The following is a 15995-nucleotide window of genomic DNA, read 5'->3' as shown; positions in this document are numbered from 1 at the left end:
CTGATGAAGAGAGGGGCATAAAAGACAGGTGGAGATAGACAGAGAGAGAGAGAGAAAGAGGAAGAGCAAACCGTTCAGAAGATGATGACGAGAAATATATATATATATATATTTATACATACCAATCCTGTAATGTTCGAATGTTGAGGGCCACCGTGTCTCGCAGTGATTCTCACAGGTTTATAACTCCCGTCATCATTTTTCTCACAACATGCTCGCCCATGACACTGGGGATACCAGACACACTTCCAGTATATTCTGTTTCTCTCGTCTTTGTCTCGGATATACTCGTATCCCTCAAATCGAAGAAGGGGTTTTCCCCGTGTGGTTGTCCTCACCTCCATGCTGAGCTGAAGAAAGATGAAAAAAAAAAATAATAATAATAATAATAAAATTAAAACAAACAAGAGAGGCAAGGCCTTCAAGACTCACTTGTGATGCACTTTTAATAAAAAAAATCCAAGCTTTTTATGTATTGAGTATAATTTCAAAATGTAATGTTTCAGATGAGAAAGATCAGTTTAAAGCAAATTACTTTCCAGAGGTGCAATATTGTTTTAAACAAGATGACTGGAAAGAACTGAATTTTTCCTATTTTTATGCCTAATTTGGTGTCAACTGACAAAAGTATTTGCAGAGAAAATGTCAATGTTAAAGTTTACCACAGACACACAGACAGACAACCGAACACCAGGTTAAAACATAGACTCACTTTGTTTACACAAGTGAGTCAAAAAGAAGAAAGATCATGAAATTCTCAACAAAACTCTCTCGTTTCTCAGTCAGTTTCTCTTGTTACTGTAGGTTCTCATAGGTTCCTTATTCAGCTTTTGTTTTCTTCTTTTTTTCTTTTTTTTTTTTTTCTTTTTTTTCCTTATTTTAATCTTTTTTTTTCTTTTTCCTTTTTTTTTGGGGGGGGGGGGAAGCATGTTTGCTGTTCAGTTGTTTACCTGCACTTGTTTTTCTTTACAACTAAGTTTGTTTTTGTTTCTGGGCTTTTTGTTTTTTGGGGTTTTCTTTTTTTCGGCGGGAGGGAGGGGCTTGTGGGGGTGGGGGGGGGAGGGAGGGTAAGATGCAGGGGGAGTTTTCAGGATTTTTAAGGGTCCCCATTGTTAAATTAAAAATAACCACTTAGACATTTACACACACACACACACACACACACACACACACACACACAAACCACCACAGCTAGGGACAATTCCTTAACGAGACTTTTCTTGCTCAGTCAGCCTGTTAATTCTTGGTCTCCACTGAACGTGAACTATCACTTTATCTCATTGTGAACTGACACTTTACCTAAGCCCCAGCATTAGTTTCTCTGTTGTTCAAATAGAATTTTAAACTTCACTGTCACTTGCTTTCACTCAAGAAACTGGTTCTAACATGTCTAGAAAATGACAAGCTAAAACACGAATTAATATAAGCAAAATCATTTGACCCCATCAGTAAAGTGATTAACTAAAATTCTGCACCTGGGCATTTGGAATGCTCTCCTGCAATCAAAAATTCAAAAATTAATCTTAAAAAGTAATCAGTATGTGCATGGTGAACCTGCATGGATTCATTACGTGTTACATAAACAATGAGAGGGAGACCTGAGCTTCAAGAACCACGTGGCACACGCAACAGCAAAAGCCAACAGAACCCTATAGGCATCATAAGAAGAACCTTCGACCATCTTACACCAGAAACCTTCATTGCAAGTCCCTGGTGAGACCAGCCCTGGAGTTTGGCCACTCAGTTTGGCAGCCAAGACACAAGACACTCTGCACTGACCTAGAAGATGTCCAAAGATGAGCAATCCGCTTGATAGGTTCCCTGAAGTAACTCCCCTACCCAGAACGTCTTGCTAGCCTGAAACTACCCAGCTTGGAGCATTGTCGTACCAGACGTGATATGATCGACGTATACATGGAGTGATGGTCTAGAGGTGACGCGTCCGCCTAGGAAGCGAGAGAATCTGAGCTCGCTGGTTCGAATCACGGATCAGCCGCTGATATTTTCTCCCCCTCCACTAGACCTTGAGTGGTGGTCTGGGCGCTAGTCATTCAGATGAGACGATAAACTGAGGTCCCATGTGCAGCATGCACTTAGCGCATGTAAAATAACCCACAGCAACAAAAGGGTTGTTCCTGGCAAAAATTCTGAAGAAAAATCCACTTCGATAGGAAAAAAAAACCACAACTGCATGCAGGAAAAAATACAAAAAAAATGGGTGGTGCTGTAGTATGGCGAAACGCTCTCCCTGGGGAGAACAGCCCGAATTTCACACAGAGAAATTTGTTGTGATAAAAAACAACAACCAAATACAAATATGTTCACAGAATCTATGACACAGATCAACCAGAACTCCACCTTTTCCAAGGTAGGGGTACCCGGGGCAACAGCCTTAAGCTGGCCAAGGGACACTGTAGGCTGAACCTACGTGCTGGCTACTTCTCCCATCGTATCGTCACAGTGTGGAATAGCCTTCCTGACAGTGTTGTAACCGCCCCATCCGTCAATGCGTTCAAACACAGGCTGGATGCACACTGGAGGAGTGTATCCACTCTCTACGACCCAGAATGTTACTACTTGTCTCTGCCACGCATGCCACACACAGTCTAATGTGTAGTGATTTCTTTTTCCTGGAACGGTGAACAGGCCTGTTAGGCCTTCTACACTGCAAGAATCAAGTATAAGTAAGTGTAAGAGAGAGACAGAGAGCAACCAAAAAGAAAGGAGAGAGAGAGTTTATGTGTGCAGTGCATCACTGCATGCATGCGCATTCAATGCCACAAGCCTTGCTCTGTGTGTGTGTGTGTGTGTGTGTGTTTAAAATTCAACTCTGTATGTATAAGAGAGAGAGAAAGAACCAGCTGTGGGTGTCTGCGCGCACATAGTTTTCTACAACGGCGATTTTTATAACTACTGATTGTACGTCCTGCCTAACTCAGTATAACTGCTATGAAGATGGGGGATTTTTTTTTTTTTTTGTTTTTTTTTTCTTATTATTATTTGTTGCGCTTTGATCGGTGCTCGGAACAAACTGAGTGTTTCAATTTCAGTTTCAGCAGCTCAAGGAGGCGTCACTGCGTTCGGACAAATCCATATACGCTACACCACATCTGCCAAGCAGATGCCTGACCAGCAGCGTAACCCAACGCGCTTAGTCAGGCCTTGAGAAAAAAAAAAGGTGAATAAATAGCAGATAAGCGTACATAAATAAGTAAATAAATAAATAAATAATAATTATAATATATAAAAAGGGTTGTAGTAGTAATAATAATTATAATATATAAAAAGGGTAGTAGTAGTAGTAATAATAATAATAAATAAATAAATAAACTGAGTGGGTCTGTTGCGAAACTGATGAAGTGACTGGGCACGGCAGGGATGGAGATCGTGCACATGCTGTGCGCGCTCGTGTGTGTGCGTGTGTGTATATATACTTTGTGGGTCAGCAGTGAGTGTTTCTCAGTGAGTGCGCGCCGGGTGCATCAGTGTGTACCGGCGCGCGCGCGCGTCAATGTATGTATGAAAAGTCCCCGGTATATGTGTGTGCACGGCTGTGCGTTTGTCTGTGTCAATCTGTGTGTGTGTGTGTGTTCGTCAGTGTGTGTGTAGTGCGTGCGGGCGGACGTGCGTGTGGCAGTACGGACGTGCGTGTGTGTGATTAAAAACAACGACGAAACTGAAGAACCGACGTCCAAGTGATTGGAGACATAGTCTGCACTGGCGCACTTTCGAACAAAACATACTACATACAGGTAAAGCGGACGAATCTTCAGTACTTCAGCTATTATTAATAGATCCCTGATCAAACGTCGGTTACTTTTCAGCCAGGAAGCGCCGCACAATCTGAACACGGAGGGGGGGAGGGAAGAGAAATAAAAATTTAAAAAAAACCGACAGGGACGAATATAATGTGTGTTGCGCATCTTGGCTTGCACCACCACAGTCACGGTGTGTGTGTGTGTGTGTGTGTGTGTGTTGGGTTTCGTGGTTGAAAAGATAGTTTTGTTGCTGAATTTTGTTTGTTTCGTTTTGTTTTGTACTCGGCCAGCACTGATGGGAAAGTTGTCCGACGCATGCGCAAAATGCAACAACAACAAAGGATCGTAACTCTTAAGTACTTGAAACCGTCTGCTCTGCAGTGATTTCGTTTCTTCCGAGTCGGCTGCCTCGCAAATCGACCGAGAAATTGGCAAAAACGTGGCAGGAAAATCGCGTGCATCCTTGGGACGTACAAGTGCTGAAAACTGCGGGTCCTTTTATCAGATTTCATCTGAGCGCACTGGTTCAAATCACAGCTCAGCCACCGATATTTTCTCCCCCTCCACTCAGTAGACCTTGAGTGGTGGTGTGGACGCTAGTCATTCGAATGAGACGATAAACCGAGGTCCCGTGTGCAGCATGCACTTAGCGCACGTAAAAGAACCCACGGCAACAAAGGGTTGTTCCTTGCAAAATTCTTAGGAAAAATCCACTTCGGATAGGAAAAACAAAGAAAACTGCACGCGGCAGGAACTGAAACACTAGGGGAAAAAAAAAAGAAGAAGAAAAAATGGGTGGCGCTGTTGTGTAGCGACGCGCTCTCCCCGGGGAGAGCAGCCCGAATTTCACAGAGCCTCGGAAAGTCTGTTGTGATAAAAAAAAGAAAAACAAATACAAATATACAAATACAAATTTCTGTGCGTAAACGATGCGCTATAGTGCGTTATGAGAAACTCACACAAATTCAAGTTAGTGTGACTGAGATGGGCACCAAGTGGTTGCAGCGCTGGATTTTCAATCTGAGGCCCGGGTCTCGGGTTCGAATCTCGGTAACGGCTCCTGGGCCCGTATGCACGTCAAACCCGATTAGCTTATTCGCGTTTAGGGCTTAAACGCGGTTAGCTATTCGGAGCTTAAACGCGATTAGCCCCTCTCCGGTTTTGGTATGTACGTCGCCCTATTCGCGATTGAATTAACTCTCTGCGTTTATGGGGCAGGACACGGCGCGCTATTTATAGATTCTTTGGAAAACCGCGGTGCAGCAGGCATTGCTTTCGGTTTAGACATACCCTCCCTCGTGGAACTACCGCTGGTACGTGCTTCGTCGGTTTTCGTCAGTCCCAGTTTTTATTGTTTGTATTACTTGCCATGGAGAATTCAAAGCGCACTAGGAAGCCAAATTTCAGTGCTGATGAAATTCTAGTATTTCTGGAAGAGATGCAGGTGGAACGTGCGCTGTTATTCAGCAGAAAAATAAAATAAAATAAAAAATAAAGTTAGAAAAGTGTGTGTGTGTGTGTGTGTGTGTGTGTGTGTGTGTGTGTTAATCTTCAGTTTAACGTCTATTCACTGTAAAGTGATATTAGACCCAAAACAAAAAAACGAACAAAAATAATAAATAAATAAACCAAAAAAAACAAACAAAAAAACAACAACAATAATAATAATAAAGTTAGAAAAGTGTGTGTGTGTGTGTGTGTGTTGAGGGGGTGGGGGGGAGGGAGGGGGGGATTGGTCATGTGTGTAAATGAATGTGTATGCCACCTCGTTTGTCAGCTCCCAAATATGTTGCCGCCTAAACCTGAACTTTCGGAACAGGTCATGGTCATCGTACAGGTCAAACGGGTTCTTTCTGTCACGAAAGATGCGGTTTCTTCGCAATTGCCGTCGCTGTCTCACTTGGAAAAACATCAATGCCGCCATATTTATCCGCGTTTAGGCTCGCTATCTGACCCCCGAGGCACCGATAACTTTATCCGCGTTTAGCCCAGTCGGATAGCTTATGCGTTCTGACGTACATACCAAAATCTGCGGCCTATCCACCCGAATAGGCGCTATTCGCGGATAGCCCTCTATCCGGATCGACGTGCATACGGGCCCTGGTGGGTAAAGGGTGGAGGTTTTTTCCGATCTCCCAGGTCGTCAACAAGGGGCAGACGGCCTCATTCGGTGCCGCCGTATACGCACTGCGGCACGCAGAATGATCACCGGCACATTAACTCTTTCCATACGAACGGCGAAAGAGACGACGTTAACAGCGTTTCACCCCAATTACCACCATCAAAATATTGCAAGCGGAAGGCTCTTATACTGAAGACGTGAATGTTGACAAAGAATACCACAATTCTGACGACGGAAGCTAAAGGTTTGGTCATTCTGACACCCACTGGACATCCGAGGGGTTTGTGTAGAGGAGAAGAGAGGACTGGCCGTACTGAGTGAGTTAAAGATCCTGTAACCCATCATCGTGTAAGTGTTCGGTGGGTTGTACAGACACGAAAATAACCAGCATGCGTCAACCACGGACAGAATCACCGGCAAGTCGATGTTGGTCGTGTAACGGAAAGAAGAAAGAAGAAGAACGCTGATAAAACAACAGCACTTGACTGAGCGGCCCGGGTGCGCATCCTCAAGGGAGACAACAGGAATAAATAACCTGGGTGTCACAGAGTCTCACTGAGCCCATACTATTGAGCTCGATGGTGTGTCTCTACCATGATGAAAGAACTGCAGGCTAGTCCACGAAAGATCAATCAATTAACAAACAACTGAAACAGACGCCGCATCCAACCTAGGCGGCTTTTCTGATTATGTCTCCAGCAACATCGTGGAGAGGTCAACCAGAACTGAAAATGTCTTACAATGAGTGAGTTTCTACAATCCAGTCGACTCATGTCTTACAAAGAGTGAGTTTCCACAATCCAGTCGACTCATGTCTTACAAAGAGTGAGTGTCTACCTTTTTATGTTCTTGCTTCTGGAACCTCTATAGTGTTCTGTTCTATCTTTTTTTTCAGTTCTGAGTGAGTCGACTGGATTGTAGAAACTCACTTTTTGTGAGAACAGCAGTTGACTGGAACATACTGAGTGACTGATGGTCTGCCTGCTAAAGATAGTGCTGAACAACCATCACAGTGACTGACGGCGGCATGCGCGCCGTGTAGAAATCAACACACGCCACTGCAACCTCTCCCATCCCCCACTCCACACCCTCCCCCTGCTCCACCAACCCCCCTCCACCGGCCCTCCACCCCCACCCCCCACCTCCCCACCCCACCCCCGTTCCCCCAAAATTCCCCGTTATGTCAATCAGTAATCAGTATAGTCAACCAGACACGTATTTCTTATTGAGCCAACTCACCGTCGGCGCGAGCACGGCGTGCGCGTACTTGTGGCGAAATCGATCAGTATACATTTGAGCATGTTGGAAACACATACTGGTGAGCACCGCATTGTTCCATCCACACAATGGTTTGAGTCGAACTTTGATGCCGGGCTAAGAGCAATGAGGAATGTTCTTCATGTTTTTCGTGTTCCACGAAAGAAATTTTTAGTCGATTGATTCTTTGGCGGGACTGAAGTACTTTAAAACCCATTTTTCATGAATTTCACCATCTCCTATGTAAAATACAGTCGTCAGAACAGTTGAAGCCTTCGCTGCAATACTGAAATTGACTCGACACGGACGAATTGACAGTAATGACCGTAGTTACAGTACCCACTAACAAAGCAACCTTTTACCAACCTAAGAAACCAGTTGTTCAACGCCGAAAGCACGTGTCGTCTACGTCAGTGGTGTGACGAAACACAGAATTAGAACACTGATGCTTACCTCAGCAGTGGGTAGGCCAACATTGAATGTTGTTAACTTGAGCAGGGTGTCGGCGGTTTTTACTAGTGTATGCCTGTCTGTGCGTGTACAACAAATTACATGACAGGTGATATAAACAAGTCACTCAGTCTTACGGTTCGTCTCCATGAGATACGTACCGAGACTATAATTATTTTGTACGTGACGCAAGTTAGTTCTTTAATACCGGAAGTATTTTGTGTTCTTTACTTGCTGAATTTTCATTCATATATTTGTGAATCATGATTTCTAATGGCTAATCAAGTTCTATATCAAGGTGCTCAAATTTGCGACAGTTCCCCTACACGCACAACGAAACAACTAGAGTCGGGTATGGAGAGTTTTATCCTTACCTCACTGACGGCAAAGTTGCCGTTCTGAAACCGGCTACCAGGCCTTGACTCACGAGAACCTAGCCACACTCCTGCCGCGAGGTGGAAAAAAAAAAGAAGTAACACACCTTCACAGCGTGTCTCGTGAGAACCTTGCTTGACTAATGTGTGTGTGTGTGTGAAAAAAAAAAAAAAACGCGCTTCGGGCTCCTGTTACGTATCCCATCAAAGTCGCTTCAGCTATGCACGTAAATTAGATCTACGAGAAAAGGACCCTGACTTTAAATTACTTCACCAATTGACAATGAACACGTATCTGCCATGTGATAAAAAATAAATAAATTAAAATAAAATCGTACCAAACTTATGTTTATGTTTTTGCCTTTGGGTTACCAAGCTGCCTCCAACTGCTCAGAAGTATCCAACTTTTCACTTTCTGCGAAATGCCTACTTTCTCCTTTGCACTTACTTCCTTCCGCCGGCAGGCTAGTCATGGACTGTCTCTTCCACAGGCAGCCGCGCGAAAGAAACTCCATATGGAACGTGTTTTCTCTTTCATTGGACGTGTCATATGGAACAACTCCCCCCCCCCTCCCCTCCCCCCTATTCTGTCTGACACGCTCAGTTGGAGGGTGGAGACTGGGAGTAATGGTGCCTGGCGTGTGAGTGTGTGTGTGTGTGTGTGCGCGCGCGCGTGTGACCTTCATATCTTGTGATGCATATAGGCGGCAAATGAATGTTATGAAATGTACAGACTGCATCAACGTATAATTATATGTGTAATTGTATTTGTAAACGCTCTGGGCTCTCCGGAGATAGGGTGTCCAAATATTAGTCAGTCATAAATAGTATTTACGAATATTTTCTGTGGAGTTAAGGTGGTGCAGACAGCTGTTATGTCTACATGGAGGTTGCTTAGAAACTTGGCGGGGCTTTCCACCGACAATGTCACTGGATATATGTCGGTCCCTTCAACAGAACTGGACTTTAACCCCACTTCCCCACCGCACCCAAAATTCAACCTCCATCCATTCTGCCGTTACCAGTCAGCGGACCACGTGAAAGGCGTGTAGTGGGTACTGTAGGGAGAAGCACGTTTGCATTCATAATAAGGGAGGTGGTGTCTGGAGATGGGGACTCCCCAAGAGAAAGTAAGTGAGAGCTAGTATAGAGGGAAACGTCAGTGAGTTGGGGTGAAGGAATAAGGAGGGGGGGTAGGGGGGTTGTGGAGGTCATGTTTTGTGTTGACTTGGTTAAAGTCAGTTATGATTCGATAGAATGGCTGCTCCCTTTTTGATTGACACACAAGACTTTAACACTGAGATGCGACGGAGAGAGACAGACAGACAGACAGGCAGGCAGTAGGCAGGCAGACAGACACATAGAGAGATCATGATCGAAGTACCGGAGCCTGGGAGGGAGGGTGGTGAGGGGATAGCATAGCGGTGACAGTGGAAGGGTGGGATGAATGCGGAGGAAGAGTTGGGGGGGTGGGGGGGAGGATGGAGGAGAGGAAGCTGGGCACAGTCATCCACGGGTTGCCCCCCCTCCTGGAGTGACTCCAGAGTAGGCCTCGTCAGTGTAACCCCAACCAGGCGGCAGACAATACCATCAGCGAATCAGAAACAACCCGCAGCAAATGTCCATAATTATAGTATTACATCCTCGTCCGTGAATGTGTTAGCATAATTTGGTGGACGGAGAAGGGAGTGCACGATAGTAGTAGTATATCATGTTGTTTAATTTCCTTGTAAAATTTTCCAAGTAGTACATCATGTTGTTTAATTTCTTCATAAAATTTTCCAAATAATGTTATATAAAAAAATATATATATATATATAAAAAACACGGAGGAGCACGGGGAGCAGGGTCACGACCTTATAACTGGTCACGGTCTAATTGGTCACGACCTTATAATTGGTCACGGTCTAATTGGTCACGACCTTATAATTGGTCACGGTCTAATTGGTCACGACCTTATGATTGGTCACGGTCTAATTGGTCACGACCTTATGATTGGTCACGGTCTAATTGGTCACGACCTTATGATTGGTCACGATCTAATTGGTCACGACCTTATGATTGGTCACGATCCAATTGGTCACGACCTTATAATTGGTCACGATCTAACTGGTCACGACCTTATAACTGGTCACGGTCTAATTGGTCACGACCTTATGATTGGTCACGATCTAATTGGTCACGACCTTATAATTGGTCACGATCCAATTGGTCACGACCTTATAATTGGTCACGATCTAATTGGTCACGACCTTATAATTGGTCAAGATCTAATTGGTCACGTAGCCTGACAACCAATTTGTCACGCCCTAGGGTCATTCAGTTCGTGACCCGGTATCTGTCTGAGCAATTTATCACGGCCCAATGATGACGGTAGTCCAATTCGACGACCGGTTGACCCCTCTGGTCACTACAATGACCATGCGTGACTTCGTGCGTCATTGCGTCCCTCTGTTTTATTTTGGACATTATAAATCACTATAATAACTAACAGGTGGTAAGAATGAAAATCGTTAATACCTGAAACCACTTTGTCTGTGTTGAAATCCAGCGGCGTTACCGAGACAATGAACAACAACTAGTGAACTGCAGCCACTGCTGTTCCTTGAATGCACAGAGCTCCAGTCAAGTGTTGGTCAGCGCACCTCCCATCAGTTACAGAATCATGTTTCTTCTCCTTCTTCGTTCGTGGGCTGCAACTCCCACGTTAACTCGTATGTACTCGAGTGGGCTTTTACGTGTATGACTGTTTTTACCCCGCCATGTAGGCAGCCATACTCTGATTTCGGGGGTGTGCATGCCTGGGTATGTCCTTGTTTCCATAACCCACCGAACGCTGACATGGATTACAGGATCTTTAACGTGCATATTTGATATTCTGTTTGAGTATACACACGAAGGGGGTTCAAGGCACTGGCAGGTCTGCAGATATGTTGACCTGGGAGATCGGAAAAATCTCCATCCTTTACCCACCAGGCGCCGTTGCCGAGATTCGAACCCGGGACCCTTATATTGAAAGTCCAACACTTTAACCACTCGGCTATTGCGCCACGTTCGCCGCATGGAAGATGGTCGCATCCCAAAAGACATCCTTTATGGAGAGCTCGCCACGGGGTAGAGAAGCATCGGCCGCCCACAGCTGAGATACAAAGACGTTTGCAAACGTGACATGAAGGCGCTTGAGATCAACACTGAGTCCTGGGAGGACCTTGCAGATGACCGCAACAGATGGAGAAGCACTCTCAAGAATCAGCTACGGATTGGTGATGACAAACTGTCAGCTGCTGCAGCAGAAAAGCGAGCTCGCAGAAAAGGGACGGCAGCCAACAGACCAGCATCAGCTTACACATGTGACAGCTGCGACAGAGACTGTCTCTCTCGCATCGGTCTCTACAGTCACAGGCCCATTTAGACATTAAGTCGGATATACTCTATCCATGGTCAGCCATGACCGAAGGAGGCCTACTATTGCGCCCGTCAGATTCATGTTTAACTCACTCAGTACGGCCAGTCCTCTCTTCTCCTCTACACAGACCCCTCGGATGTCCAGTGGGTGTCTCAATGATCCAACCTTTAGCTTCTGTCACGGCTCGTAGCATTCATTTGTGCGTGTGTTCGTCTCCCTTCCCCTCCTCTCCCTTTCCCCTCTCCCTTTCCCTTCTCCCTTTCTCCCTCCTCTCTCCCCCTTTTGCTCTATCCTTCTCTTGTGTGCTCAGTTCTGTTCCGAACTGAAGCACGTGAATCTGTCGTGATGTGTGTCTGACATGTCCTTAGTCATTCTCGCTGTGAACTCTTGAGATGAGTTCGGAGTTAACATCGTTTTGAAAGAAAGGTTTTGCTTTGCCTTTGGTGCCGAGCTTTGGAAGGAGAAGGGTCGCCATTCCAGCAAGTGAGCTGTTGGGTGCCCTCTCGGACAGTCGTGGGATTCGATTCTTGTGTGACCCCCTTCTGCCTCTGTGTGGATCTGTGTTTCTTGTTCTCTCCTGGGCCAGTGGTGAGCCTGATTCCTGCTTGGTGACAGGTGAGGGGGAAGTTGTATAGTTAGTTTGTCCTCGTGGTGTTAGTGTCGTAACTTGTGACATTTGGTTGTATTTTGGGGATTGTTTTAACGAAAATCTTTTAAATCCAATATTTTATTTCTAAATATTTTGGGATAATTGATTGTGTTAGGGTTGTTTTGCTATGTATTCAGCTCGAGTTGTTTCCGATTTATTTCCTTTGTGAACTGTGTCCAACTGCAGCCTAAGATTTCCAAAACGGTTGTGTGGTGTTTGAAATGTAATTGGTAGATTGCAATGTTGGCTCATTGAGTTTTGTTTCAGTAGTTGGAAACCACAAGGATTGATACCGCTATTTTTGTCATTTAGGGTAAATGTCTCTTTCGGATTGCATGCGAGTTTAACTCCTTCATTACTGGATAAATCATAAACATTTCATGTACTTTTGGCGTTCGTAGCATTGTGTGAAATTGACTGTATATAAGATAACCAATTATTTCCTTAGTGCATTCCGTATCATTCCAGGAAGGGGGGGGGGGGTACTCTTTCATAATGTTAGAGTGTAATCTACAGAGATATGGGAGTTGTTACAGATTTGTTCCCTGTGATTCTTCCTGTTGGTTCTCCCTGACTGCCACCCCAACGGGACTCCAGGATTCGCTTTTCGTCATTTCACTTCGTCCCTGTCTGTTCCAAACTCCTCACTTCCACTCCTTCCCCCCACCTCATATTTCCAACGTCCTCACCCACAGTCCCTCCTCCCGCTTCCACCCCCTCCGTTTCTGCGGGCGTACGAGTGAAGCCAGTTCAGTGATGCTGTCCTTCAACAGATGAAAGTGATTTTGGTTCAAGTGAACTGACATTTTGTTTTTCTTTTGCGTAGATCTGTGCTGCTGTTATTAGGGCTTACTGTGTCTTGATCAAGCTGCTATGATGTAACTAGAGTGTTTCTGTAGTTAAGTGTTTCAATTTGTGTGTCTGGACCAGTGTACAACAGTAAAGAATTGAGCTGATTTATCTATGTCTCTGTGTTTTGTGTTGTCGGGGTGTTAGTTAGTCTGGGAAGGTGCGGGGGGTTCATGGGCAACCCCTTATGGGTTGTGACAGCTTCCGTCGTCAGAATTGTGGTATTTTTTGTCAACATTTACGTCTTCAGTATAAGAGCCTTCCGCTTGCAATATTTTGATGATGGTAATTGGGGTGAAACGCTGTTAACGTCGTCTCTTTCCCCGTTCGTATGGAGAGAGTTAAGGTGGCATCAAAGTGTGTGGACGGATCCACATCCACTTTGCCTACGCAACACCAAAAGGAAACAGATGGTACCTGACCAACTCAGTATGATGAACCCAAAATGAACTGGTCAGGTCTTGAGAACCTACGACTGAAATTATTGAACGGGTGGCTGGGGTGGGGAGATTCCTCTATCTCAACCCCCCCCACCCCCACCCCCCAGTCTCTCTTTCTCTTACCCCTTCCATTCAGTTTATCCCCAATCTCCCTTTCTCTGTCCCCTCTCCTCTCTCTCTTTGCCTTGCATCAGGGCTGTCTGTGCGGTCTCAGTCTAGTCATCGTTTATTCTCTCTTTCAACCCCTCGGCCTCCTCTCTCTCTCTCTTTTGTTTGACTTGATTGTTACTGAAAAGCATCCAAAGTCAAACGACGCTCCAACGTCAACTAAAGTTACCGATTAATGAATCCTTTTCTTCCCTCCAAGCTCCTGTTTATTCACTAATCTTCTATATCTTGACTCCTCTCGGGTTCTGAAGGCCCCCAAACTGAATGGGGGAATGCGAAAGACGACACGGAAGTGGATACGATTTGGGAGTTCTCCGTTTGGACGCTTGTTTTTGCTGTACCTACGTGGCACTGCAGATTGAAATCGATCAGTATCTTTCTGAAAAACTATGCCTTCCAAAAATCACCAGCATTCGTGCCTGAGAGTGGTCGCTCTGTGGCCGGTTTTCTCACTTCGAATGTTGAAGCGTGGAGTATTCAGAATTTGCCACGCGAGTTTCTATCATTAAACTGAATATGGCGCGGTGCAGACGGTGTTACTGTTGGAGCGCTCGTCATTCTACTTTTCTACCCCGTGGAGATTTGGTCCGGTCCACCGGTGCAGAGACTGCGTCGAACTTAACTTGTCCAGGACCAAGCCCCAAATCTGACACGGCCTTCACACACACACACACACACACACACACACACACACACAGAGCGTGAAGGGCTCGGTACCAGTCTTTCGCTTTGCTCTTGAAACTCACCCTATTTCTGGATGGGTTCCGATCTTTGGCTTTGGCTCTTAACTCACTCAGTACGGCCAGTCCTCTCTTCTCCTCTACACAGACCCCTCGGATGTCCAGTGGGTGTCTGAATGACCCAACCTTTAGCTTCCGTCGTCAGAATTGTGGTATCTTTGTCAACATTCACCTCTTCAGTATAAGAGCCTTCCGCTTGCACTATTTTGCTGATGGTAATTGGGGTGAAACGCTGTTAACGTCGTCTCTTTCGCCGTTCGTATGGAGAGAGTTAAAACGCTTCAAAACATCATAATACTACTTCTTTTTCATTGGACCTGTCATCTGGAACAAACTCCCTTATTCTGTCCGACACGCCCAGTCTTTGTCCTCGTTCAAATCAGCTCTCAAAACACACCTTTTCCGGTCAGTTATGATTAGTTTTTCTGCCCTGTGTGTGTGTGTGTGCCAGTGTCTGCGATTGTTGGTGGGTGGAGAGGGGAATAGAGCTCTATCAGTGTGAATGCCTGGCGTGTGTGCGTGCGTGCGTGTGTGTTTGTGTGTGTGTGTGTGTGTGTGTGTGTGTGTGTGTGTGTGTGTGTGTCTCCTTTCCGGAGATAGGAGGTCCAAATATTCATAATAAAATTAGTAATACAACTGCAGCAGGTTCTGGGGAGGTTGGGGGGTAGGATGATTGTGGACGGAGGTTATGTTTGTGTACTGCTTTGATCTTCAGCTACATGTTGTTGGCTGTTAGTCCCTCTAGTTTCTCTATCAGTCCAGTTTATTTTTGCCAGTTCAGCATTCAGTACAGTGAAATCTGTTTTTGCATCGTTTATAGACGTTTGGCTTTCGGTGGGTGGTGCTTGCACAGGTTAGCCTAACAGTGATCAATGACTGAGAAATGGTCACGCTTTCCAAGTCCAGCGTGTTGTAGTAATTTCATTGATCATTATCTTCTCTCTTGGTGAGGACTAGGCCTACTATGTTGGACTTTTCTCCTACACGGTAACGTGTAGGCTCCCTTTGGTGCTGTATCCAGAACTGAGGCATCTTTCAGTTGTTGCTGTTAGGAACTTTGTGGCTGCATGGACTGGACCTGCCTTGCTTTTCTCATTATTCCAATTAATTTCTGGGAAGTTAAAATCCTCAGTGATTACGGCGTGGGATGCCTTCATCTCAGCCGCTGACTCAGTTTTGCAGTAGCTCATTTCTTCTTCACTGTTGGGGCTTCTGTATATAAGTCCAAGAAGTTTACTAGACCTTCGTTAATTTGGCATTCAGTCGACAAAGACGTGTTCTGTAAAACTGATCGCTTGTCAGTCCGTTGTCGCAAACTGATGGTTTCAACACTGTTCTCACGTACAGCGCCACCACCCCGTCCCCCACCTTCCAGGTTCAGTGAAACTGAAGAGTTTGTATCCTTCCAGCGCTACTGATTCAGTTTCACACTCATTGATTGGATGCCTGGAGTTCTTTGGCTTAAAGTTTACTTCCGTTACTCCTGTGATACTTGATGAAAGGATATCCACCATAGCTTTTAACTCATTTCTTTTGTTCATCAGCATTTGTATAAAAGCAAGTGCACTTCTTAAACGTATCTTCATTTTCTGGAGAAAAAAAAAGAACAAACTATAGTCAGTCATGTGCTTTTCAAGTTGACTCAAGTTCAGTAAAACTTGCAGTTTTAAAACTATCTACATCCCTCGGAGGTTGTCTTCTCATCCTTTCTCCTCCGGTGTACCCCTCTTGCCGATGCCGGTTTACAACATTGAGCTCAACAGTATACAATTCAGCTCAGTG

The 15995-nt window shown here is 45.2% G+C and overlaps 1 protein-coding gene across 3 annotated transcripts in view; it reads right to left on the bottom strand.

Moving 5' to 3' along the window:
* LOC143293033 (uncharacterized) overlaps positions 1-8379 on the bottom strand; it is an 18784-nt gene extending 10405 nt beyond the window's left edge. Inside the window, exons 1-2 of one of the 3 annotated variants that reach the window (XM_076603852.1) lie at positions 8300-8379; positions 123-350 (exon numbers count right to left, since the gene is read on the bottom strand). In XM_076603852.1, coding sequence (XP_076459967.1) covers positions 123-344 — 222 coding nt within the window. In that variant the 5' untranslated portion in view covers positions 345-350; positions 8300-8379. Of the gene's footprint in view, positions 1-122; positions 351-2358; positions 2640-7119; positions 7605-8299 lie in introns of those variants that run through there. The other 2 variants (XM_076603851.1, XM_076603854.1) reach the window with 2 other exon arrangements.
* Positions 8380-15995: the final 7616 nt, after the last annotated feature.

The sequence above is a fragment of the Babylonia areolata genome, chromosome 18, assembly GCF_041734735.1.
Source record: "Babylonia areolata isolate BAREFJ2019XMU chromosome 18, ASM4173473v1, whole genome shotgun sequence".
NCBI lineage: Eukaryota > Metazoa > Mollusca > Gastropoda > Neogastropoda > Buccinidae > Babylonia > Babylonia areolata.
This window is presented reverse-complemented; position numbering and strand designations above follow the sequence as displayed.